Source organism: Musca domestica, unplaced genomic scaffold (assembly GCF_030504385.1).
Source record: "Musca domestica strain aabys unplaced genomic scaffold, Musca_domestica.polishedcontigs.V.1.1 6, whole genome shotgun sequence".
Classification (NCBI taxonomy): domain Eukaryota; kingdom Metazoa; phylum Arthropoda; class Insecta; order Diptera; family Muscidae; genus Musca; species Musca domestica.
Window position 1 is genome coordinate 934,838 of NW_026712363.1, and position 26,756 is coordinate 961,593.

Here is a 26,756-nt window from a genome sequence, read left to right on the forward strand (position 1 = left end):
GAGTACAATCAGTAAAATACCAAATATAAAGGGTGCAAAATAGTAGAGCGAATGGGGCTTTTACTAAAAAAAGGATTTCTATCCTTCCAGAAATTCTTCCCAAACATTCAAGATTCCTTAAATCGCTTTTGCAGGTCATCATATCGATCATAACTCACGGATAAGGGTACAACCCGATTTCGTATTTATATAACCATCGTATGATTTAAGCTTTTTTGGTGTCTTGGCCACTTTTTTCATTTTTTGGCCCTTATTTGGCATCTTTGTTTCTAAGGGGGTAGAGAACCTCTTCGCATAGAATTTGAAATTTTCAGAGTAGGGCCCATATTGGTCCTGACCACATTCATCAATTGATTTGGCTAAAAAATTGTGTTTATGCTACCCTGGGGTAGGGAACCATCATACAGATAATTGCCACATAGGAACTTATTAAAGTAAAGTCCCCACATTGGAGTATCTCCAAGTCCACTTTCACATCTAATGTGTGAAAGAAAAGAAAAAAATGTATTCAATTGAATTTGTAACCCCCAAGAGAATATTGGTTGGGAACGTAGATTTGGGATGTACATCTATATGAAATAAATTGTGAAAACATGAACAAATAATCGTCACTGAATTATACTATGATGAAAAATATGGACTTTATGGGGTCTGCAACTTACAATTTAAATGGCAAATAAAATTAATTCTCCTGGTAATGGGTGAAAAATTGTAATTATATTTGACTATTCTGAAATCATTCTGACCTCAATTATGAGGTGGATAAAACTATTTTTACTTATTTAAATCACGCGAAATTGTTTTCAGTTAGACATGCTATGTTGTTCTGCTATATTTTTGATTTGGCCTCTATTTGTCATCTTGGATTATAAGGGTAGAAGAAAGTTTTCAATGCAGGTCGATGTTTCGGAGTAGTGCCCATATAAAGGTACCTCCTGATTTTACCATATTTCAAAGGATTTGGCTAAAAATGTGTATTTGGGGGGTGATACAAAATACACAAAAATTTCAACATATCTACAAATTTTAGTATTTTCCCCATGTAATAGTACCCCCTCAAGTCCACCTTTTGGCGGACAAACAGACCGACATGGTTAGGGGGACTTATGAGGACTCTAATGCACAGTCTAAGGTGTTAATGGGTTTAAAAAAGTAATTAACTTTGGCTATTCTTAAATCATTCAGCCCTCAATTATGAGGTGTACAAAATACAGTAAATTTCAAATTACTGCTCATTTGACTGCAAAATTTTGCTACGATTTTTAACATACTAAAAATTTATTTGATCCCTTACGTGGGGATAAGATTGATATATACTTTTTAATAGATTTGTATAGCACATCCACTAATTTGAAGCCCACGGTTTAAATTTGGGTACAGCTATTTTAAAACACTTTTAATCGACCAGTACGTCAACTCTTATATCAGTCATATCTGTGAATAATTATGCTTTGACAAATATGCATAATAGACAGAAACTACGGGCCGGCAACGCGGATCGGGCCAGCTAGTATGTAATAATAATTTAATTATACAATTTTAATAACATAAATTTTAATAAATAAATATATATAAATAAGTTTTATTCCATTAATGAAAAAGTTATATTTCATTAATGTAGATATTTCATTGAATGTTTTTCATTGCAGCAATGAATAAGTTTCTTTACATTCACGAAACTTTTTCATCTTGATAATGAATGTTTTTCACTTCATTTATGAATGCCTTTCATTGTATTGATGAAGAAATATCATAGCATTAATGAATGTGTTTCACGGAATCAATGAAGAATTTTCATAATATTTACGGAAAATTTCGTTAATTACCGCCAGATAAGATTTGTTAGGTTTTTAGTTTTGGTCAATGTCCGATAAATTTTTATTTAGGTCCACGCCTTCGTATAGCCTGCGCTGAGGCACCCTGGTTCGTATTCGCAGAAAGATAGCTGAGAATGGCCACTTTCAGTCTGTTTTACACACTTTTTAATTTATTAAAATTACACGGTTAAAAATGTGGGTTTTGTCTTAATGTTTTAACTGCAGGCACCTATAGCGATATCACGCAAATGATAGCAAATACAGCAAGACAGTTTTATTCAACATTTAAGACGATTACCGATGTACTTGCGTGCAATGAAAAAAAATTGATACAGTAGTATTTGAGGAATTTTACATGGAAGCTGTATATATATTAAACAACATCCAATCTAGAAATATTTCTGCAATAGGTCAATTCTATATCAAGGAGCAGATGTTATGAATCATTATTTAGTATCAATCTGAGATCTAACAGAAATTGCTCAGAAAAAAAGGAAAACGAATTACAGACTTTATAAATAGTACAATACCAGAACAATATTCAATTACTTCTGGGGAGAATATCCCAGACAAAAAACAAGGGAACTGATGAGGATTGGTGGTGGCTCTTTCCGAAACCTAGGTAATCCCTGCCTTACCCCCTGGTAAACATTACCATCTTTCTCTACTAATAAACAAACGTCGTTTTTATAAAAACAACAATAAAGGGATTAAGCCTGACGATTTTGCAACAACGAAATACTATGGTATCCCGAACAAAGAAGCCAACACTGTTCTATTAATAGACAAGGCACGGTCGACGAAGGGGTTTTTGTTGTAACAGACAAAACCAACTTACATGGTTATCCTACTTCGTTCAGGTAGAACGAAAGCATAACAAGTGGAGAAAGGTGTAAATGTTTATAAGTGCGGCTGTAAGATTTAGAAGACTTTCCAAAAGAATTTTAGTTTTATTTAATTCTTTGGTTCCTCTTCTACTAAGCTTACGATCTCGTCACATGAGTAAAAAATGTTTTTTGTCATAGAAATTATTTTTTAAAATAACTTCTGGGGAGAATATCACAGACAAAGAACAAGGGAACTGATGAGGATTGGTGGCTCTTTCCGAAACATAGGTATTCCCTACCTTACCCCCTGGTAAACATTACCATTATTCTCCACTAATAAACAAACGTTGTTTTTACAAAAACAACAAAGGGATTAAGCCTGACGATTTTACAACAACGAAATACTATGGTATCCCGAACAAAAAAGCCAACACTGTTCTATTAATAGACAAGGCACGGTCAACGAAGGGGTTTTTGTAGTAACAGACAAAACCAATTTACATGGTTATGCTACTTCGTTCAGGTAGAACGAAAGCATAACAAGTTAAGAAAGATGTAAATGTTTATACGAGCGGTTGTAAGATTTAGAAGACTTTCCAAAAGAATTTTAGTTTTATTTAATTCTTTGGTTCCTCTTCTATTGAGCTTACGATCTCGTCACTTCGGTAAAAATGCTTTTTTGTCATAGAAGTTATTTTCTAAAATAACTTCTGGGGAGAATATCCCAGACAAGAAACAAGGGAACTGGTCAGGCTTGGTGGCTCTTTTTATAAAAACAACAATAAAGGGATTAAGCCTGACAATTTTGTAAAAACAAAATACTATGGTATCCCGAACAAAAAAGCCAACACTGTTCTATTAATAGACAAGGCACGGTCGACGAAGGGGTTTTTGTTGTGACAGACAAAACCAACTTACATGGTTGTTAATGCCAAAATCGTGGGAGAAAGGAAAATTAGGATATTTTCTTTGCTCCTTCTGGCATCTCAGGTTTTCCTGATTCTTTTTCAATGATTTTCCTCACATACAATTTGACATTGCCGCTTACTTATTCTTATATGTATGCGTTCTGCTTTCATTTTCGAAACATGTCGTCTGTGCTTTCACGGACTTTTTCCTTTTTTCTCTTTTTACTTACTTTCAATTCAACCATTGTTACAAGCTGTAAGAATTCGTTTCAAAAAAACCTAAAATTTTCTTTCAATAAAGGATATTTCTATATTGTTTAATTCAACACTCTAATCCTTTTGTGTTTTTATTCCATTCTTTTTTTTCTATACATCCTGAAATCCATCTGGGAGAAATATTGTGTTTCCACCAATATTTCTTTGGTTCGGTTTCTAAGCGCCTTCATTTTCTACAGGAAAATTACCGACGAATCCCTGGTATTTTCATTTGGTCCTCCACGAACCGGATTTTAGCTTAAACCGAAAGTTCTGTTCCAGTTTGGAGTAAAAACTTCGCTATTTTTCTTTTTTTTCAACATTAAGGTAAGTTTGTGCCTTCGTTCTTTTACTATAAAAGTGCAAATTTTTCTGAAAATAAAAAGTGCATTTGCCGTCGGCAAAACATCATTTCGTTCAATACGCGTTTTCGGTGGAAGAGTGTAAATCATTTTCGATTTTTAATATCTTAAGAGAACAGTGCAAACTCCGATTGTGCAGTGATTTAACTCAAAGATTAATTTCTCTTAAAATTTCGGAAAAGAGCTTTATTGTTTTCAAGTGTTTTGCATCCACTTTAATATTCGTTCGATCATAGCTACTCAATTTAAAGTTTGCGCTGTTTTGGTATTAGTGATTTTTTTTTTTCGATCAACAAGTGACAACAACAATTAATTTTTTCTCGCTTTCGTTGTATGTTTGTTTGACGATATTGCAGTGTGTGGTTGTTGTTATTGTTTCTCTCGCTTTACTTATCACATCTCATCCATATGTGTATAGGGTTCACCAATTCGAAAATCGACCTTTAGTACATCATAGTATTTCACTAAACATAGGGGTCGCCAATTCGTTTTTTGGTATCCGTTGAACCGATTATTAACCGGTTACCTTCATTCGAATATTTTTATTTTTTGCTTTCTGCATTGAAAATAAGTTCGTTCTCAATAGTATTTTACGTGAATAATTATATTACATTGATATTGTAATATTGTTTCTTCAAAATAATTATTTATTTTTCTAAGCGATTTATTCATTTCGTCCGACATAATACGTTCTCTATAAACACTTTTATTGAAAAAAAGATATATCTGTTAAAGTAAATAATATTATAAAAATTGAATAATAATCGTTTTTTTTTTAATAAGAACGAGGGAAAAAATTGCGTATTTTTCTTGCCACCTTCTATCTTGTTTGAACATTTTTCGAGCTTTTGGTTTGAAATTCAGTTTTTTGTGAAATTTATCACAGTTAATTTTTTTGCTCTAAATTTGATATTCCCAGAAAGCTTTCTGTTCTGTTTTGCGATTTGGATTTTTTTATTCGATTCTTCATTTCAGTTATTCTCCTCGTATATCTAATTCGAAGTTACTTATTCCAAAATGTCTCTCGACACGATCGTGGGATTTGATTCGGATATTAGTGATAATCTCCTTCCAGTCAGCTCCATTCACTCTATCAATGTTCACATTGAAGAAATTAAGTCCATATGGGTAAGAATCAAGTCCGAGTATGATACATACATCCGAGATGGTGAATCCGAGGGCAATGGAGACGAAGAGTCGGGTGATGAAGACACAGCTTCTGAACTAGAGACAATTCGAGCTATGTATAAGACAACGTACCTTACTTACTGTAAGTGTATATCCCAGCTGTCTCAGTTATCCGAGGAACTACAATCGGCTTCAATTCCAAAAGAGTCTCCCGTGGCTCCCAGCCCAGTTCCTCCATCCAATCCTGAACAGGCGAACTCAGGATATTCTTTCAATTTACCGCCATGTGATACAGAGGTCTTCTCCGGGGATTATATGTCATGGCCCACATTCCGAGACATGTTCACGGCTGTGTACATAAAAAATCCTCGCCTCAGTCCAGTTGAGAAATTATTTCATTTAGTCCACAAGACCGAAGGCGAAGCAAAAGAGATAGTTCAGAAGAGTCCTCTTACTAATAGTGGTTTCAGCCAAGCCTGGTCCAGCCTGTGCGATCGCTACGAAAATAAGCGAATTCTCGTAAATGGCCAGCTTAAAGTTTTATTCAACCTTCCTTCAGTTCCTTCTGAATCTGCTCAGAGTTTAAAACGCCTCCAAAGAGACATTAATTCATGCATCTCTGTTCTCAAGACCTACGATATTGACGTGGCGAGCTGGGATCCCATTTTTATCTATCTCTGTTCTAATCGTCTACCTGATTCTACACTTACTCTTTGGGAGCATACCCTCTCGGACAAGTCCAGTATTCCACGGTGGGCGGAATTGGACACATTCCTAACAAATAGATATCGCACTCTACAGTCTGTTTCAGAGATGCGAAAAGGTGTTTCAGGTTCAAGTCAAAAGGAAAGTTCGGTCGATATAAAGTCCAAAGTTTCCAAAAAGTTTAGTTCGTTCCAGAGTAAGGTCTCTGATCCCAAATGTCCGTTGTGTCCAAACGAGGCTCACATAATCCGCAAATGTCCGAAGTTTTTAAAAATGAATTATGAAGCGCGCATTTCTGAGATCAAACGGCAAGGACTGTGTCTCAACTGCTTTTCAAAAACGCATTCCGTGAAAAATTGTCCTAGCAAACAAACATGTATAGCAACATGCAATAAGCGGCATAATACTCTTCTGCATAGAAACTCGGTTCATTCTTCTTCCTCCTCAGCACCATCTACATCTAGCACTGCTCCAAATTCAAACCTCAATCCCAGCTCCGCTCCATTTTCACATTCTGGATTACAGTCCACTAGCAGCGGAGTGGGAACTGTACAAAATTATTTTTCTGCTAGTGTTCAGGGGGTATTGCTAGGCACGGCGATGGTACAAATTGTTCATAATGGTGTGACATATTCGGCTCGCGCGCTCTTCGATTCTGGTTCCGAGGGAACTTTTATTTCAGAATCATTGTTTAATAAACTTAAATTGCCTCATAAGCGCACGAGAGCTCAAATTTCAGGTTTGAATGATTCTAATTCTGCCAGCGTACGTAAACAGTGCTCTTTCATTCTTTCTTCGCAATTTGACAACAACTTTGAATTAACGATTACTGCCTTCGTAATTCCTAAACTTTCGGGGAATCTGCCAAGTCATTCTATTCCGACTGCTTCGTTCAAAGATCTTCCAAATATTTCGTAGCTGACCCTAAATTCTACAAGAGCTCACAAGTTGACCTACTTTTTGGCAGCGATGTGCTGCCAGCCCTAATGCTTTCCAATTCAAGATCAGGTATATGCGGCTCTCTTCTGGCCCAAGAGACAGTCTTCGGATGGATCTAGACGGGCCCCATAGGTAAGAATTCGTCCGGGTCGTCAACATAATCTCTAATTTTTGCGAAATCTCTTTGCATAAAGAATTTTCACGCTTTTGGGAGGTGGAGAATCTTCCAAGGAAGAACTTCTTGTCCCCACCCTATAAATTTTGCAAAGAACCATTCAAATCAACTACAACAAGAACTAATGAGGGTAAATACATGGTTCGTTTGCCTTTTAAGGAGACTAATTTTAATGACGAAGGTTTAGGACATTCAAGATCCAGTGCTATGGCCCAGTTCTATAGGAACGAAGCTCGACTCATGCGTACTCCCGATTTAAAGAAGGAATATGATCGAGTCGTTCGGGAATACTGTGATCTAGGCCATATGCGCTGTATTCCCCATTCCAACGTTTCATCCGGTCCTAGTTATTATTTACCTCACCATGCCGTCATCAAACCTGAGAGCGTATCTACAAAGGTTCGGGTAGTATTTAATGCCTCCTCTCCTACTTCCAGCGGGTTAAGTCTCAATGATATTCTTCATACGTGTCCAATTCTGCAATCAGACCTAACCTTGTTAATTTTAAGGTGGAGATTCTTTCGCTTCGTTTTCAATGCCGACATTGAAAAAATGTATAGGCAAATATTAATTCATCCAGATCATGCTAAATCCCAGATGATTTTATATCGTTCAAGTTCAGATGAGGAGATTCAAGACTTTCAATTACAGAACTGAAATTTGAGCTCTCGTGCGCTTATGAGCCAATTTAAGTTTATTAAACAATGATTCTGAAATAAAAGTTCCCTCGGAACCAGAATCGAAGAGCGCGCGAGCCGAATATGTCACACCATTATGAACAATTTGTACCATCGCCGTGCCTAGCAATACCCCCTGAACACTAGCAGAAAAATAATTTTGTATAGTTCCCACTCCGCTGCTAGTGGACTGTAATCCAGAATGTGAAAATGGAGCGGAGCTGGGATTGAGGTTTGAATTTGGAGCAGTGCTAGATGTAGATGGTGCTGAGGAGGAAGAAGAATGAACAGAGTTTCTATGCAGAAGAGTATTATGCAGCTTATTGCATGTATAGCAACTATGTTTGCTAGGACAATTTTTCACGGAATGCGTTTTTGAAAAGCAGTTGAGACACAGTCCTTGCCGTTTGATCTCAGAAATGCGCGCTTCATAATTCATTTTTAAAAACTTCGGACATTTGCGGATTATGTGAGCCTCGTTTGGACACAACGGACATTTGGGATCAGAGACCTTACTCTGGAACGAACTAAACTTTTTGGAAACTTTGGACTTTATATCGACCGAACTTTCCTTTTGACTTGAACCTGAAACACCTTTTCGCATCTCTGAAACAGACTGTAGAGTGCGATATCTATTTGTTAGGAATGTGTCCAATTCCGCCCACCGTGGAATACTGGACTTGTCCGAGAGGGTATGCTCCCAAAGAGTAAGTGTAGAATCAGGTAGACGATTAGAACAGAGATAGATAAAAATGGGATCCCAGCTCGCCACGTCAATATCGTAGGTCTTGAGAACAGAGATGCATGAATTAATGTCTCTTTGGAGGCGTTTTAAACTCTGAGCAGATTCAGAAGGAACTGAAGGAAGGTTGAATAAAACTTTAAGCTGGCCATTTACGAGAATTCGCTTATTTTCGTAGCGATCGCACAGGCTGGACCAGGCTTGGCTGAAACCACTATTAGTAAGAGGACTCTTCTGAACTATCTCTTTTGCTTCGCCTTCGGTCTTGTGGACTAAATGAAATAATTTCTCAACTGGACTGAGGCGAGGATTTTTTATGTACACAGCCGTGAACATGTCTCGGAATGTGGGCCATGACATATAATCCCCGGAGAAGACCTCTGTATCACATGGCGGTAAATTGAAAGAATATCCTGAGTTCGCCTGTTCAGGATTGGATGGAGGAACTGGGCTGGGAGCCACGGGAGACTCTTTTGGAATTGAAGCCGATTGTAGTTCCTCGGATAACTGAGACAGCTGGGATATACACTTACAGTAAGTAAGGTACGTTGTCTTATACATAGCTCGAATTGTCTCTAGTTCAGAAGCTGTGTCTTCATCACCCGACTCTTCGTCTCCATTGCCCTCGGATTCACCATCTCGGATGTATGTATCATACTCGGACTTGATTCTTACCCATATGGACTTAATTTCTTCAATGTGAACATTGATAGAGTGAATGGAGCTGACTGGAAGGAGATTATCACTAATATCCGAATCAAATCCCACGATCGTGTCGAGAGACATTTTGGAATAAGTAACTTCGAATTAGATATACGAGGAGAATAACTGAAATGAAGAATCGAATAAAAAAATCCAAATCGCAAAACAGAACAGAAAGCTTTCTGGGAATATCAAATTTAGAGCAAAAAAATTAACTGTGATAAATTTCACAAAAAACTGAATTTCAAACCAAAAGCTCGAAAAATGTTCAAACAAGATAGAAGGTGGCAAGAAAAATACGCAATTTTTTCCCTCGTTCTTATTAAAAAAAAAAACGATTATTATTCAATTTTTATAATATTATTTACTTTAACAGATATATCTTTTTTTCAATAAAAGTGTTTATAGAGAACGTATTATGTCGGACGAAATGAATAAATCGCTTAGAAAAATAAATAATTATTTTGAAGAAACAATATTACAATATCAATGTAATATAATTATTCACGTAAAATACTATTGAGAACGAACTTATTTTCAATGCAGAATGCAAAAAATAAAAATATTCGAATGAAGGTAACCGGTTAATAATCGGTTCAACGGATACCAAAAAACGAATTGGCGACCCCTATGTTTAGTGAAATACTATGATGTACTAAAGGTCGATTTTCGAATTGGTGAACCCTATACACATATGGATGAGATGTGATAAGTAAAGCGAGAGAAACAATAACAACAACCACACACTGCAATATCGTCAAACAAACATACAACGAAAGCGAGAAAAAATTAATTGTTGTTGTCACTTGTTGATCGAAAAAAAAAAATCACTAATACCAAAACAGCGCAAACTTTAAATTGAGTAGCTATGATCGAACGAATATTAAAGTGGATGCAAAACACTTGAAAACAATAAAGCTCTTTTCCGAAATTTTAAGAGAAATTAATCTTTGAGTTAAATCACTGCACAATCGGAGTTTGCACTGTTCTCTTAAGATATTAAAAATCGAAAATGATTTACACTCTTCCACCGAAAACGCGTATTGAACGAAATGATGTTTTGCCGACGGCAAATGCACTTTTTATTTTCAGAAAAATTTGCACTTTTATAGTAAAAGAACGAAGGCACAAACTTACCTTAATGTTGAAGAAAAAGAAAAATAGCGAAGTTTTTACTCCAAACTGGAACAGAACTTTCGGTTTAAGCTAAAATCCGGTTCGTGGAGGACCAAATGAAAATACCAGGGATTCGTCGGTAATTTTCCTGTAGAAAATGAAGGCGCTTAGAAACCGAACCAAAGAAATATTGGTGGAAACACAATATTTCTCCCAGATGGATTTCAGGATGTATAGAAAAAAAAAGAATGGAATAAAAACACAAAAGGATTAGAGTGTTTAATTAAACAATATAGAAATATCCTTTATTGAAAGAAAATTTTAGGTTTTTTTTGAAACGAATTCTTACAGCTTGTAACAATGGTTGAATTGAAAGTAAGTAAAAAGAGAAAAAAAGAAAAAGTCCGTGAAAGCACAGACGACATGTTTCGAAAATGAAAGCAGAACGCATACATATAAGAATAAGTAAGCGGCAATGTCAAAGTGTATGTGAGGAAAATCATTGAAAAAGAATCAGGAAAACCTGAGATGCCAGAAGGAGAAAAGAAAATATCCTAATTTTCCTTTCTCCCACGATTTTGGCATTAACAACCATGTAAGTTGGTTTTGTCTGTTACAACAAAAATTCAATTCCGCACCTTATCTGGCGATTCGAGTACTTCAACAGCTAGCTGAGGATGTTCGTTCAGAACTTAATAGAGCTAGCGACATTCTTCGCAATTTTATGTACGTTGACGATGTACTCGGTGGGGCTCATTCTATTCCTTTAGCCCTACGTTCTATTCAGGAGTTGCAATCAGCTTTGAAGTCCGCTGGATTTTCTTTACGAAAGTGGACATCCAATTTGAAAACAATTCTGGCCGATATTCCGCCTGAGCATCTCCTTCGACAGGACTTTCTTGAGTTCGAAGAAAGTAGTACGGCCGAAATGTTAGGCATACGATGGGATGCTCATTCAGATTCTTTCTTTTTTACTGCCAAACCATTTTCTAATCCGTCCACATATACCAAACGTGTACTTCTGTCGCATATAGCGAAATTGTTCGATCCAGCCGGTTGGTTATCTCCATGTGTGGTTTTGGCAAAAATTATGATGCAGAAGATTTGGGCCTCTGGTATCGGATGGGATGATTTATTGTCTCGTGATATCGTTTCCGATTGGTTGCAATTCCAAAATGATTTTTCGTCCATTGATAAAATTCGAATTCCGTGCTGGATAGATTTCACGCCTACAAGCGATATTCAATTTCATGGCTTCTGTGACGCGTCATTCGTATATCCTCTGGCGCATCTGTTTCCACGCACCTCCTATATTCCAAGACGAAAGTAGCTCCATTAAAAACTCTGTCAATTCCGAGACTTGAGTTATGTGGTGCTGTACTTCTAGCTGAGATGATCGATAGTCTTCTTCCGTCATTGGATGTCCCGTCCTATTCCATATTCTGCTGGACGGACTCCACAATTGTTCTTTCTTCTGGAAAACTTTTGTGGCGAATAGAGTTTCCAACATTACTCAAATTGTTGATTCATCCAAATGGCATCATGTTTCTTCTGAGACAAATCCAGCAGACCTGGCAAGCAGAGGCGTTTTCCCGTCAGACCTTGTCGGTAATGACTTATGGTGGCGGGGACCTCATTGGCTGCGCGAAAAATCGAGCGTGTGGGGTGCAACCGCTGTTTCAATTCCGGACACAAATCTCGAAAAGAGGTCCATTCACGTCAACTTTGCCTATTTTTCTGATTTCCAAGACGTCTTAGATGTGTTTTCATGCTTCAGTAAAGCTCTTCGTGCCCTCGCCCTGGTCTATAGATTCATCTCTCGCACGCATCATGGATTTCGTACCAATTCTGTTCGCGTATCGGGCCCATTGACTAGCGATGAGCTGAATCTAGCTAGAAATCGGTGGATTCAGTTGTGCCAAAAGGCATTCTATCCAAATGAATACCACGCACTATTTGCCAAACTTCCAATTCTTGCTTCCAGTTGTATCCGTAATTTAAATCCTTTCCTAGACGCTGATGGAATAATTCGTTCATGTGGCCGCCTTTCATCCTCTCCGGGCCTATCTTATAACGAGAAACATCCCATCATTCTTCCGTCCAATTGCCATTTCTCAAAGTTGCTGGTTTCTTTCGTTCATTCCGTTACTCTCCATGGTGGTAACCAGCTAGTTCTGACATCCATTGCGCCTATGCCGGAAATTTATGGGGATGAGTACATCTGGTCGTCTCAGTGTCGTGGAGAAATACAAATATTGCAAAAATTGTCTCGCACACGAGCATTCCCACGGCAGCTGCTTTTCATCGCAGGGTTGCAAGAAGTGCCACAAGCGGCACCACACCTTACTTCACCCATCTACTGAACGCACTCAACATCAACGACGTCCTGAACCCGAATGTCATGCCCAGCCCACAGATCGCGCGCATCCCGAAGCTACACCTTCAGCTACCAACGGCATTAGTGCCAAAACACTATCATCGCTGATACGCCAAAATACCATTGTTTTGGTCCCGACAGTGGTCGTTCGGATTTCGGATGGGAAAGTGAAGTTGACAGCACGATGCCTACTGGATTCAGGTTCAACTGTCAGAAGAGTATTAAAAAGGTTGACCGACTCCAAGAATTTGACGACGCTCACCTTGGACAAGGAATCGTTGTGCCCTCTAACCCTGACATCCCGGTTTGATTCTGCACGGAAAGTCGAAGCGATGATGAAGGTGGATAGTCGGGTAAACATTAAAAATTCTTCCAAAGACTTGCCTGCAGACTTCAAGGACAATTATGTCAACTTATGCCTGGCCGACTCAAAATTCTATGAGCGTTCTACCATCGACATAATTATTGGAGCTGACTTGTACACTAAAATAGTCATAGAAGGTACCATTTCAAGACCAGGACTGCCAACTGCCATCAACACCATATTTGGCTGGGCCATTTATGGACCTTATTCGTCCTAGTTTCTATTCTGAAACAAACATCCTATCTTCTAAAATAAACCAAAACTGAATTCCATTGAAAAATTTGCACTATTTTGTATTTATTTTTATTCTTGTGAACGAAACACAAACTTTCCTTTTCAGCTACACATATTCTTTCCTTCAACGTTTTTTTTTTCTGATAACGTAAATTCCATTCAGATTACGTTGTGTTCCGGAAAAGTACACACGACATGACCTTGTTTTTATTTCTTTCATTGCAGTGTAACTGCAAGGTGGGCGGCGATGTTAATGCCAAAATCGTGGGAGAAAGGAAAATTAGGATATTTTCTTTTCTCCTTTTGGCATCTCAGGTTTTCCTGATTCTTTTTCAATGATTTTCCTCACATACACTTTGACATTGCCGCTTACTTATTCTTATATGTATGCGTTCTGCTTTCATTTTCGAAACATGTCGTCTGTGCTTTCACGGACTTTTTCCTTTTTTCTCTTTTTACTTACTTTCAATTCAACCATTGTTACAAGCGGTAAGAATTCGTTTCAAAAAAAACCTAAAATTTTCTTTCAATAATCAAAATTATAATTATAATTTCAAATTTCAAATAATAATCCTTTTGTGTTTTTATTCCATTCTTTTTTTCTATACATCCTGAAATCCATCTGGGAGAAATATTGTGTTTCCACCAATATTTCTTTGGTTCGGTTTCTAAGCGTCTTTATTTTCTACAGGAAAATTACCGACGAATCCCTGGTATTTTCAATGGTTATCCTACTTCGTTCAGGTAGAACGAAAGCATAACAAGTGGAGAAAGATGTAAATGTTTATACGTGCGGTTGTAAGATTTAGAAGACTTTCCAAAAGAATTTTAGTTTTATTTAATTCTTTGGTTCCTCTTCTATTAAGGTTACGATCTCGTCACTTCGGTAAAAAATGCTTTTTTGTCATAGAAGTTATTTTTTAAAATAAGTTCTGGGGAGAATATCCCAGACAAGAAACAAGGGAACTGATCAGGCTTGGTGGCTCTTTCCGAAACCAAGGTATTCCCTGCCTTACCCCCTGGTAAACATTACCATCGGTCACCACTAATAAACAAACGTTGTTTTTATAAAAACAACAATAAAGGGATTAAGCCTGACAATTTTGCAACAACAAAATACTATGGTATCCCGAACAAAAAAGCCAACACTGTTCTATTAATAGACAAGGCACGGTCGACGAAGGGGTTTTTGTTGTAACAGACAAAACCAACTTACATGGTTATGCTACATCGTTCAGGTAGAACGAAAGCATAACAAGTGGAGAAAGATATAAATGTTTATAAGTGCGTTTGTAAGATTTAGAAGACTTGCCAAAAGAATTTTAGTTTTATTTAATTCTTTAGTTCCTCTTCTATTGAGCTTACGATCTCGTCACTTGGGTAAAAAATGTTTTTTGTCATAGAAGTTATTATACCCTCCACCAAAAAAGGTATGGAGGGTATATTAAGTTCGTCATTCCGTTTGTAACTCATCGAAATAATCATTTTAGACCCAACAAAGTATATATATTCTTGATCAGCGTAAAATTCTAAGACGATTTAGCCCTGTCCGTCCGTCTGTCCATCTGTTGTAATCACGTTACAGTCTAAACGAATTAAGATAGGAAGCTAAAATTTTGCACAGATCTCTCTTTTGTCTGCAGGCAGGTCAAGTTCGAAGATGGGCTATATCGGTCCACGATATCATATAGCCCCCATATAACGGTATCCCCGATATTCGGTATTTTGATGATGTTAGCCACATTTTTCAATGGAATTGTCTTAAAATCCACACAAGTGGTTCCTTGCGAGTAATTTACCCCCTGAGAGAGAATTATCTATACAGGTCCACGATATCGTATAGCCCCCATGTAACGGTACCCCCCCGATTGGGTATTTTGATGATTTTACCCACATTTTTCAACGGAATTGTCCGAAATTTCACAGAAGGAGTTCCTTGTGGGTACTTTATACCTCGGCAGAGAATTGTCCATACAGGTCCACGATATCGTATAGCCCCCATGTAACGGTACCCCCCGATTGGGTATTTTGATGATTTTACCCACATTTTTCAACGGAATTGTCCGAAATTTCACAGAAGGAGTTCCTTGTGGGTACTTTATACCTCGGCAGAGAATTATCTATATAGGTCCACAATATCGTATAGCCCCCATATAACGGTGCCCCCCGATATTCGGTATTTTGATGATTTTACCCACATTTTCAACGGAATTGTCTGAAAATCCGCACAAAGAGTTCCTTGTGGGTACTTTATACCTCGACGGAGAATTATCTATATAGGTTCACAATATCGTATAGCCCCCATATAACGGTATCCCCGATATTCGGTATTTTGATGATGTTAGCCACATTTTTCAATGGAATTGTCTTAAAATCCACACAAGTGGTTCCTTGCGAGTAATTTACCCCCTGAGAGAGAATTGTCTATACAGGTCCACGATATCGTACATTCCCCATATAACGGTACTCCCCGTTTTGATGATTTTACCCACATTTTTCAACGGAATTGTCTGAAAATCCACACAGGGAGTTCCATGTGGGTACTTTATACCTCGGCAGAGAATTGTCCATACAGGTCCACGATATCGTATAGCCCCCATGTAACGGTACCCGACGATATTCGGTATTTTGATGATTTTACCCACATTTTTCAACGGAATTGTCCGAAAATCCACACAAAGAGTTCCTTGTGGGTACTTTATACCTCGGCAGAGAATTATCTATATAGGTCCACAATATCGTATAGCCCCATGTAACGGTACCCCCGATTCGGTATTTTGATGATTGTAGCCACATTTTTCAATGGAATTGTCTGAAATTCCACAAAAGGAGTCCCTTGTGGGCATTTTACCTCCTCAAAAAGAATTGTCTATATAGGTCCACGATATCGTATATCCCCCATATAACTGTAACCCCCGATATTCGGTATTTTGATGATGTTAGCCACGCTTTTCAATGGAATTGGCTTAAATTCAACACAAGTAGTTCCTTGTGAGTACTTCACCCCCTGAGAGAGAATTGTCTATACAGGTCTACGATATCGTATATCCCACATATAACGGTACCTCCCGATATTCGGTATTTTATGATTTGACCCACATTTTCCAATCGTATTGTCTGAAAATCCACACACGGAGTTCTTTGTGAGCACTTTACCTCTGAAACGGAATTGTCTATATAGGTCCACAATATCGTATATCCCCCATATAACGGTACTCCCCTATATTCGGTATTTTGATGATTTTAGCCACTTTTTCCAATGGAATTATCTGAAAATCCATACATGGAGTTCCTTGTGAGTACTTTGCACGCAGACATAGATTTGTCTTTATAGGTCCACAATATCGTATATCCCCCATATATCGGCACCTTCCTATATTAGATATTTTAAAGATTTTAAAAGAATTTTTATTGGATTTTATTTTTTTGAAAATTTTTTAATTCGTTCCAAATGGTGGAGGGTATTCAAAGTTCGGGCCGGCCGAACTTACTGCTTTTTTACTTGTTTTTTAAAATAACTTCTGGGGTGAATAACCTAGACAAGAAACAAGGGAACTGATGAGGCTTGGTGGCTCTTTCCGAAACCTAGGCATTCCCTGCCTTACCCCCTGGTAAACATTACCATCTTTCTCCGCTAATAAACAAACGTTGTTTTTATAAAAACAACATTAAAGGGATTAAGCCTGACGATTTTGCAACAACAAAATACTATGGTATCCCGAACAAACAAGCCAACACTCTTATATTAAAAAAAATTACAAATTAAAAAAAAAAAAATTGATTTTATTAATTTATTTTTTTATAATTAATGTCTATTAATTATTGTTTGACTTTTTATAGCTAGGAAGATACAAAAAAAAAAACTCCGAAATGCTGAAAATATTTAAAATAGTAATATTTTTTTAAGAATTACGATTTTGAGTATTTTTGTGATTCAAATCCACTGTGGGACGAACTTAAATGCCTTTTCAATTGTTTAAAATACAAAATCCTAATATAAAACGAAATTCGATAATCATAAAGTGTGCAAATTAATAACACAAACATTAATTGATGATCTGAGTGATCTGAGTATTTTGACATTTTGTTTTCATAACATTTTTATACCCACCACCATATTATGGAGGGTAGGGTATGTGGCCTACGTTCGGCATGTCCCAGTAGTCGGCAGTTTTGAAATTTAATCTTAAATAACTGAGAATAGAATTCTCTTTCTGTAAAATACAATTATCTCCGATCAATTATTACGAGAGAATAACGGTTTTCGTCGGTGAGTGTCTTCCAACGCGTGCGATAGTGCTTGTTTGTAAAGAAAAAAAAAATAGTGGTGGCGTCAACTTAATAATCGATCTAAGTAAATTAAATTTAATACTTTTGGAATCAGAAATATTTTATAATAGTAAATAAGAGCATTACAAATCAAGCATTAATCTGTTATATTATTTTATGCCGACATTAGGAACAGAAAAAAAGAGATTTGCCAGTAGTCGGCAGGATGTGCCGATTACTAGAAAAATATCATTTTTGACCAATTTCACCAAAACTTGAGAAAAGTATTAAAAAATCATCCAAAAACTACCTAATAAAAAAATAGTTTTGCGTCGGCAGTTGCGCTTTTTGACCAACTTTTCTAAATTAAGCAGGTTTTCGAATCAAATATATGACGTTTAGATAGCGGTGGCATTTTTGAAAAAAAAAATGTTTGCTTTCTGAAGGAAAAGTATCAATTCACAAATTCCAAATATAAGAAAGGTCCTTTTTTTAATCTTATTTTTATTTTAATTGAATATCCATATGAAGGTAACCATACTATTCTTGATTTTCTACCTATATTTGGTTTAGAACGATAATTAAAAAAGACATTAATTTCAAATTCTGGATTAAACTGTGAATTAGCAATATAGGATTGTTTTATACTATTTGAAAAAAAGAAGTAATAAAGCAGTAAGTTCGGCAGAGCCGAACTTTAAATACCCTCCCCCATTTGGAACGAATAAGCAAATTTTCAAAAAATAAAATCCATTAAATTTTTTTTAAATCTTTACAATATCTAATATAGGAAGATGCCGATATATGGGGGTATATATGATATTGTGGACCTATTAAGACAAATCTATGTCTGGGTGTAAAGTACTCACAAGAAACTCCTTGTGTGGATTTTCAGACAATACGATTTGAAAATGTGGCTGAAATCATCAAAATACCGAATATCGGGGGTACCGTTATATGGGGGATATACGATATTGCGGACCTATATGGACAATTCCCTTTCAGGGGGTAAAGTGCTCACAAAGAACTCCTTGTGTGGATTTTCAGACAATACGATTTGAAAATGTGGCTAAAATCATCAAAATACCAAATATCGGGGGTACCGTTGCATGGGTGCTATACGATATCACAAAAAACCCCTTGTGTACAATTTCCGTTGAAAAATGTGGGTAAAATCATCAAGATACCGAATATCGGGGGGTACAGTTATATGGGGGCTATACGATATCGTGGACCTATATAGGTAATTCTCTGCCGAGGTATAAAGTACCCACAAGGAACTCCTTGTGTGAATTTTCAGACAATTTCCGTTGAAAAATGTGGCTAAAATCATCAAAATTCCGAATATCGAGGGTTACAGTTATATGGGGGATATACGATATCGTGGGCCTATATAAACAATTTTTTTTGAGGAGGTAAAATGCCCACAAGGGACTCCTTTTGTGGAATTTCAGACACTTCCATTGAAAAATGTGGCTAAAATCGTCAAAATACCGAATACCGGGGGGTACCGTTATATGGGGGCTATACGATATCGTGGACCTATATAGATAATTATCTGCCGAGGTATAAAGTGCCCACAAGGAACTCCTTTTGTGGAATTTCAGACACTTCCATTGAAAAATGTGGCTAAAATCGTCAAAATACCGAATACCGGGGGGTACCGTTATATGGGGGCTATACGATATCGTGGACCTATATAGGTAATTCTCTGCCGAGGCATAAAGTACCCACAAGGAACTCCTTGTGTGAATTTTCAGACAATTTCGTTGAAAAATGTGGATAAAATCGTCAAAATTTCGAATACCGGGGGTACCGTTATATGGGGGCTATACGATATCGTGGACCTATATACATAATTCTCTGCCGAGGTATAAAGTATCCACAAGGAACTCCTTGTGTGAATTTTCAGACAATTCCATTGAAAAATGTGACGGTTTAGACGATTTAGCCATGTCCGTCTGTCTGTTGTAATCACGCTATCTTTCAAAGGAATTGAGATAGAAGGCTAAAATTTTGCACACATATTTATTTTGCCAGTAGGCAGGTTAAGTTCGTAAATGGGCCATGTAGGTCCACGTTTTCATATAGCCCCCATATAACGGACCCTCCCGATATTCGGTATTTTGATGATTTTAGCGACATTATTTACCGGAACTGATTCAAATTTGGTGTTTGAAGTTCGAAATGGATACTACAGCCTAAGGCAGAAAATTGTCTATACAGATCCACGTCTTCGTATAGCTCCCATATAACGATACCTCCCAATATTCGGTATTTTGATGATTTTAGCGACATTATTTACCGGAATTATTTCAAATTTGGTATTTGAAGTTCGTAATGGATACTACAGCCTAAGACAGAAAATTGTCCATACAGATCCACGTCTTCGCATAGCCCCCATATAACGATACCTCCAAATATTCGGTATTTTGATGATTTTAGCGACATTATTTACCGGAACTGATTCAAATTTGGTGTTTGAAGTTCGAAATGGATACTACAGCCTAAGGCAGAAAATTGTCTATACAGATCCACGTCTTCGTATAGCTCCCATATAACGATACCTCCCAATATTCGGTATTTTGATGATTTTAGCGACATTATTTACCGGAATTATTTCAAATTTGGTATTTGAAGTTCGTAATGGATACTATAGCATATGACAGGAGATTGTCTGTGCAGATTCACGTCTTCGTATAGCCCCATATAACGGTACCCCCGATATTCGGTATTTTGATGATTTTAGCGACATTATGCACCGGAATTGTTTCAAATTTGGTATTTGAAGTTCGAAATGGATACTACAGTCTAAGGCAGAATATTGTCTATGCAGGTCCACGTCTGCGTATTTATTTTATTTATTTTATTTATTTATTTATTTAATCTATTAGTCTATGGATAATTCCTTACAGACTATATATGTACATAACTAATAATTGTATAATTAAAATTAAGAATTTAAAAACATTATTATTTTACTTTTTATAGTATTAATATCCATTGTAAAATCGATAAAATTATAAAACGCGTTAAAATCTTTTGAAATTCTTGTTAAAGGATCAGCGTTTGCATAGCTCATCCTGGAGAATTGAATTGCTAGTGGTGCATAGTGGCGGGTAGTACGTTGAGGAACATTGAAATTTATGTTGTTAACAAGAAAGCCAGCAGAAATATCACCCATAATCACATTATAAAGAAATGAGACATTTAGCATTTTTCTACGGCTTTCCAGAGTTGGCAGCTTGATCAGTGAGAGTCTATCAGTGTATGGTGGAAGATTATCATATAAAAAGTTCAAACTTCGTAGACAGAAAAGTAGGAATTGTTTTTGAACAGACTCGATGCGGTCGCTGTGTGTTTTATAAATTGGATCCCATATGACCGAAGAGTATTCCAAAATTGGGCGAACAATTGACATGTATAAATTTTTTGAAACATAAGGATCCTTAAACTCTTTACTCCAACGTTTCACAAAACCAAGAACTGATTTTGCTTTGTTTATAGAAACAGAAATATGAGATTTAAAGTTAAGTTTACAATCCAATACAACTCCAAGATCAACCGAATGTATCAACTTTTTCCAGAGAATAATCACCGAGGGTGTAACAAGTATCCAATAATTTTTTTCTTGTGAATCTCATAAGTTTGCATTTCGAATAATTAATTTCCATAAGATTAATGTTGCACCAGTTAACAAACGAATTCAAATCATTTTGAAGCAGCTGATTCTTACATATCTCCGAAATGCTAAGAAATATTTTCACATCGTCGGCATACATCAAAATATTTTAAAATTTTATAGATGAAGGTAGATCATTTATAAATAAAGAAAATAGGATTGGTCCTAGATGACTTCCTTGTGGGACTCCAGAAGAAACCATAATACTCTTCGAAATGGCGTTTTTAAAACATACTTTTTGTGTTCTATTTTGTAGATATGAAAAAATCCATTCGGAACTTCTATTTGTAAATCCAATGTTTTTAAGTTTTAATCGTAATAATTTATGATTAACTTTATCGAATGCCTTGCTGAAATCTGTGTAAATTACATCAGTTTGCTTTCCTTGAAGAAATCCTCGATTTATAACTGTAGTGAACTGAATGAGGTTTGTTGTTGTAGAACACTTCCTCTGAAATCCGTGCTGATAGGGTGAAACAATAGAACTAATGCAATGGATAAGGTTTTCAGTAATCAGTTTTTCGAAAAGCTTTGGAATCACGCTTAATTTTGCTATTCCTCGGTAATTGGCCACATCAGATTTATTTCCGTTTTTAAAGAGTGGAATGATATACGATGTTTTCCAAACCTCAGGAAAAAGGTGATGAATTGTTGGAAGTAGAATCAAGCATTGGCACGGAAGGGGTGTTTGATAATGATGTACTATAGTTATTTTCAGAGCGTTTTTCTTTGTTTGCATTCCTAGCTGATTTTCGACGCTTCGGAGATGATTGTGGTGAATTCATATTCTCTAACAGCTTATAATTTTCAAATAATTTACCGTAATCATTTATTCGATTAGAGAGTTTAGCTGAATCTTCTAGAATCTGCAGAAAAGTTTGTTTTTGAGATTGGAAAAATCGGTAAAAGCTCACTCCAATTTTTCTGCAATCCACACAGCACCAGTGAAGTCCCTTGTTGTTCGAAATTAAGATGGCAATTTTCGTGACATAACCAGCATGTTATCATTCTTTCGTCTGATTTTATTTTGCAATTTTTATTTAAACACGCCATTACAGTAATATATTTTTACAATATGACGTACAGAAAAAAGTTGTAAAATTTGAAACAACGTAAAATTTATTTGCGATGGAAACGGTGTAACAGGGTTTTAATCAGGTTGATATAGCAAAAACAGGGTGTTGTAGTGAAACAGGGTGATGTAGTTGTTGTAGTGAAACAGGGTGATGTAAACAGGTTAGTCAATCCAGGACACACACCGCAACGATAGCAGGGAAGATAACAGGTTCACAAGTTCAAGCCAGTGAACAGGTACGATCAACGAAAAACAGAATGCGAGACCCCATATAACGATACCTCCCAATATTTGTTATTTTGATGATTTTAGAGACATTATTCGCCGGAATTGTTTCAAATTTGGTATTTGAAGTTCGAAATGTATACTACAGGCAAAGACAGAAAATTGTCTGCACAGGCCCACGTCTTTATATAGCACCCATATAACGGTACCTCCGAATATTCCGTGTTTTGAAGATTTTAGGTACAATACTCACCAAATTGTTTGAGATGTCGTATTTATGCCATGGACAGAAATCGTTCGTCATGTTATGCCCTGTTTGATCAAACGCGCAATCCAACCAAATGCTTGATGTCTCGTCATCGTCATAACATGCATTGACCAAAAAATGGGGATGTTGAATAGTGTGTCATACAAATGTTTTTTTTTTCAAACAAAAAAATAGCAACAACATGATACAATTATCAATGAAAAGGACATTGAAAAAATGAGGAGGGAGAGCAACGCTATCGGTTTAAACGATTGCGCTATGAATTCTTAGATTTATAATTTTGATTATTGAAGAATACAATACATTTTTGCTCTGTTCCAGAACTGCAAGAATTTACCAGATATTATCGACAAAATTGCAAAACTAGTAGATTTTTGCAGGTTCTGGAACAGAGTATTTGTCGAACGTATGCCTCAGTTAAATAGGATTTTACAGAAAATATCAATGAAAAAATACTACACAGATAATTAATTAAATTTAAAATTTATCTATTGTTTTATGATCAGAATTTAATGAAGATGACAAAAATATAATTTTTCAGCATATTTTCGTAATTAAAAATTGAAACTTTTTTTTCAGTTAGTGTTATACCTCTTTCCAAAATTACAAGAATACGCATTTTATATTTCTAAATGTGTTTATTGCTTCAAATTAACAACGCACACACAAGGTAGCACGCACACACAATTCAATTTAAGCACACGTACACAAATGATTGAATCGAAAACATGGTTCGTTGTCATCGTAGACATACTGCTTTTTTTGAGAACACCATGCAAATGGTCGAGTCGATCAAGCTTCGATCGAACCTTTGGCATTGACAGACATGAGTCAAAATGAGGGTTGTTTTGGGTGTCACTGTTGATCAAATACTTAACACATGATTGAGTAGACAAGTCAGTGGGTCAAAAAAATCATAATTCATACAATTTGTCTTGTGCTAGCCTTTAGTATGCATTGACGCTATACAGGGTGAGATAAAAACTGCAACAAAGTCAATTAAATGAAAGCAAAAAATGCCGGAATGTATCTGGAAATGAAGCGAGGAACCTCATTTTGTAACCATTCTTGGGTGGCGCGTGCTGAGTGCGATGGTGCTAAGTCCTGTTGGAATGGCCAAGGTCTGCAGTCAGAATATTTTCGCAATAATATTCGGCATTTATTCTGATGCCACGGTCGATTAATACAAGCGGAGAGCGACCATCGGCTGTTATGGCGGCAGACACATCACCATGGCAGGCGCTTGAGTTCTGGTGACCAGGTAGTCCACCACTTTCGCCAGGCGAAGCAACTCTTTAGCTCTTTTGAGTCTATTTTCTTTCTGCTGCGGTGTAAGTTCTTGCACTTTTTGGAATTTCAATGTCTTTACCCCGAGCTCAATTTTTAATATTTGCCGAATGGAATATTGTGATATGTTCAGCTCACGAGCTATTTTTCGGCCACTGCGACGCGGTTTTCGATCAAGTCGCTTCTTTACTTTTCAAACAATTTCTTCTAATGTTGCTAACGATAGCCACATGTGGTTTTTCAGCCAAATATAAAGAAATTGTACTATCACGCTTGGATTTTATCACGAATAACTTTTTTCTGGGAAATACGCTTGTAAACAATATATTGAGCTGTCACTGGAATAATTTCAACAGCTGTTGAAGGTGAAGTTGGTTGCAGATTTTTCATTTTACCCTGTAGTTTATACAACATCTAATTCTTTGTATTGCCCAAAGAGATTTGTAAATATTTTTTCTCAAAAAATGTTGTCTAGAGATTATATATATATATATATTTACTACTTACGTGCGTGATCCTTTGGCTTTGATTCATTGCTTTCATTACTGTGAAAACTAGATGAATCTACTATTTCTGCACCAGGTACTTCTGTAATATCAGGCAATGGATTTTGGCTGTTTCTAGCCCAGTCAGAACAATCCCAATGATATTGCCCATGATTAGAATAATCCGCACCATATGTTGGTTGACATACGTTAGGCATTGCAACGTGAATTAGTTTTGTGCAGCTTGACTTAGTTGATGTTAGACGATTCAATGGCAAGTTATAATCAACGCATTTACCTGAATAAAAACAATGTAAAAATTGTCAATAGCTAATTATATAATATTACCAATGAACAAAACATTTTTTAAGAAAAATCTAATAGTACGTTTTTACGCCCTACATTGCAAAGTGGTATCCCATGTATGGAAAGGTGTGACAAAAATGTGTTAAATAACTAATCGACCTGATTTGTAGAGTAGCTTCTAATGATCAATGTTAATTTAAAACTGTGAAGATTGGTCAATGTTTAGACATAGCCTAAACATCTGGTATGCTTAATGGGGGCTAGGTAGAACCCTACCCTCGATTTTACTTTTTTGAAAGGTTTTACCGTATGTTTTCTATTGATTTTTAGTTAGTGAGCAAGTCTAAAGTCAATATTTTTAACGTGCCACACGTTAAACAATTTTCTAAAGTTTGGTATTTGTTGTTGTAGCAGTTTTACACGTTCTGTTGTTTTTTTTTTTTCGACTAATCCGGTTCTTCCTCAATGTCCAGGTTTAGGAATTCTGCTACCTTTATGGGCTGTAGCCATAGATCCTCTGGACCGAGTTGGGTAGGTTTGACAAGTGCAGCGTGTTGTGCGGGCCTGTATCGCACGCTGGGCAGGCGTTCCGCACATCCTCATCAATTCGTGCCCAATACGAATTGAGACGGCTGCACCATCCTGAACGTAGTTGGGCCAAAACTACCCTGGTTTGCCTAGGCAGCCGACGTTCTTCAGCTGCAATGGATGGGGGGTGGACTCCGAGTATGGCATTCATACTGTAATTATTAACTACCTCTGCGACTGCATCAGTATGAATGCTATTCAGACCCGCTTGATAGGCTTCATGATCTAGAGGCTCTCTCTTATATCGCTGGACCTCTCTCTCTAGATCGTGCAGGTCCTTCCTGACACGCCTGGGTGGGGGAGTTCTATCCACCATATGGTGGTTAGGGTGACTCCCGCGATAACACTCAAGCAGGTACTGCAACGAAAGCATATGATTATGCTGACGTAAGGGAAGAACCTTCGTCTCCTCATGTAAATGGTCCACAGGCGTCATGAGGAGGCACCCTGTTGCAGTTCTCATGGCGGCATTCTGGCAGGTCTGAATACATTTCCACTGCGTTGCACTTATATTCGCCGACCACACTGGAACCGCATAGCTAACCACAGACCGACCTATCGCTTTATAAGAGGTCAACAAAGTTTCCTTACCTCACCCCAAGTGCTGCCGGCTAGCGCCTTGAGGACCCTGTTCTTACTTTTAATTTTTTCGATAATAGTTGTGGCTTGCGCGGAAGACTTGAACATATTATCGAATGTGACCCTAAGGATTTTGGGGTGGTTCGTGGTCGGAATTATGTGCCCCTCGACCTGCACATTCAGCTGTGTTCTCATCTCCGCAGTCCATGTGGTAAATAGTGTGGCCGTCGATTTAGTGGCGGATATTTTCATATTCCTCGAATGGAAGAAGGCGGCAAGCTCCGCGAGATAGTTGTTCACCCTGACACATATGTCATCAACTACAGGACCCGACGCCATGATCGTACAGTCATCCGCATAAGTTACGATCTCGATGCCGTCTGGAGGGCGCGGAATTCCGGAAAGGTAGAGGTTAAACAGTTCCGGAGATATCACCCCACCTTGGGGAACTCCCTGTTTCAGTCTACGAGGCTTGGACTTCTTATTCCGGAATTCCACGTACGACTGGCGTCCACACATATAGTTGTCTATCCAACGTTTCAAACTTGGCCGGAGGGTAGTGTTCTCAACGTCCTCGAACAGCGTGGCATGGTTGACCGTATCAAAGGCCTTTGATAGGTCGAGAGCCACCACTACTGTTCTGTGGCACGGCCTGTTCTGGTTA

General features: G+C 37.2%; 1 protein-coding gene across 6 annotated transcripts in view; it reads right to left on the reverse strand.

Annotated features, from left to right (window-relative positions):
- Positions 1 to 26,756, reverse strand: part of LOC101900172 (fat-like cadherin-related tumor suppressor homolog) — a 466,944-nt gene that overhangs the window by 60,334 nt on the left and 379,854 nt on the right. For all 6 annotated transcript variants that reach the window (XM_059129200.1, XM_059129194.1, XM_059129199.1 and 3 more), the window contains one exon: positions 24,642 to 24,917. In XM_059129200.1, the coding sequence (XP_058985183.1) occupies positions 24,642 to 24,917 (276 nt within the window). The remainder of the gene's footprint in view (positions 1 to 24,641; positions 24,918 to 26,756) is intronic.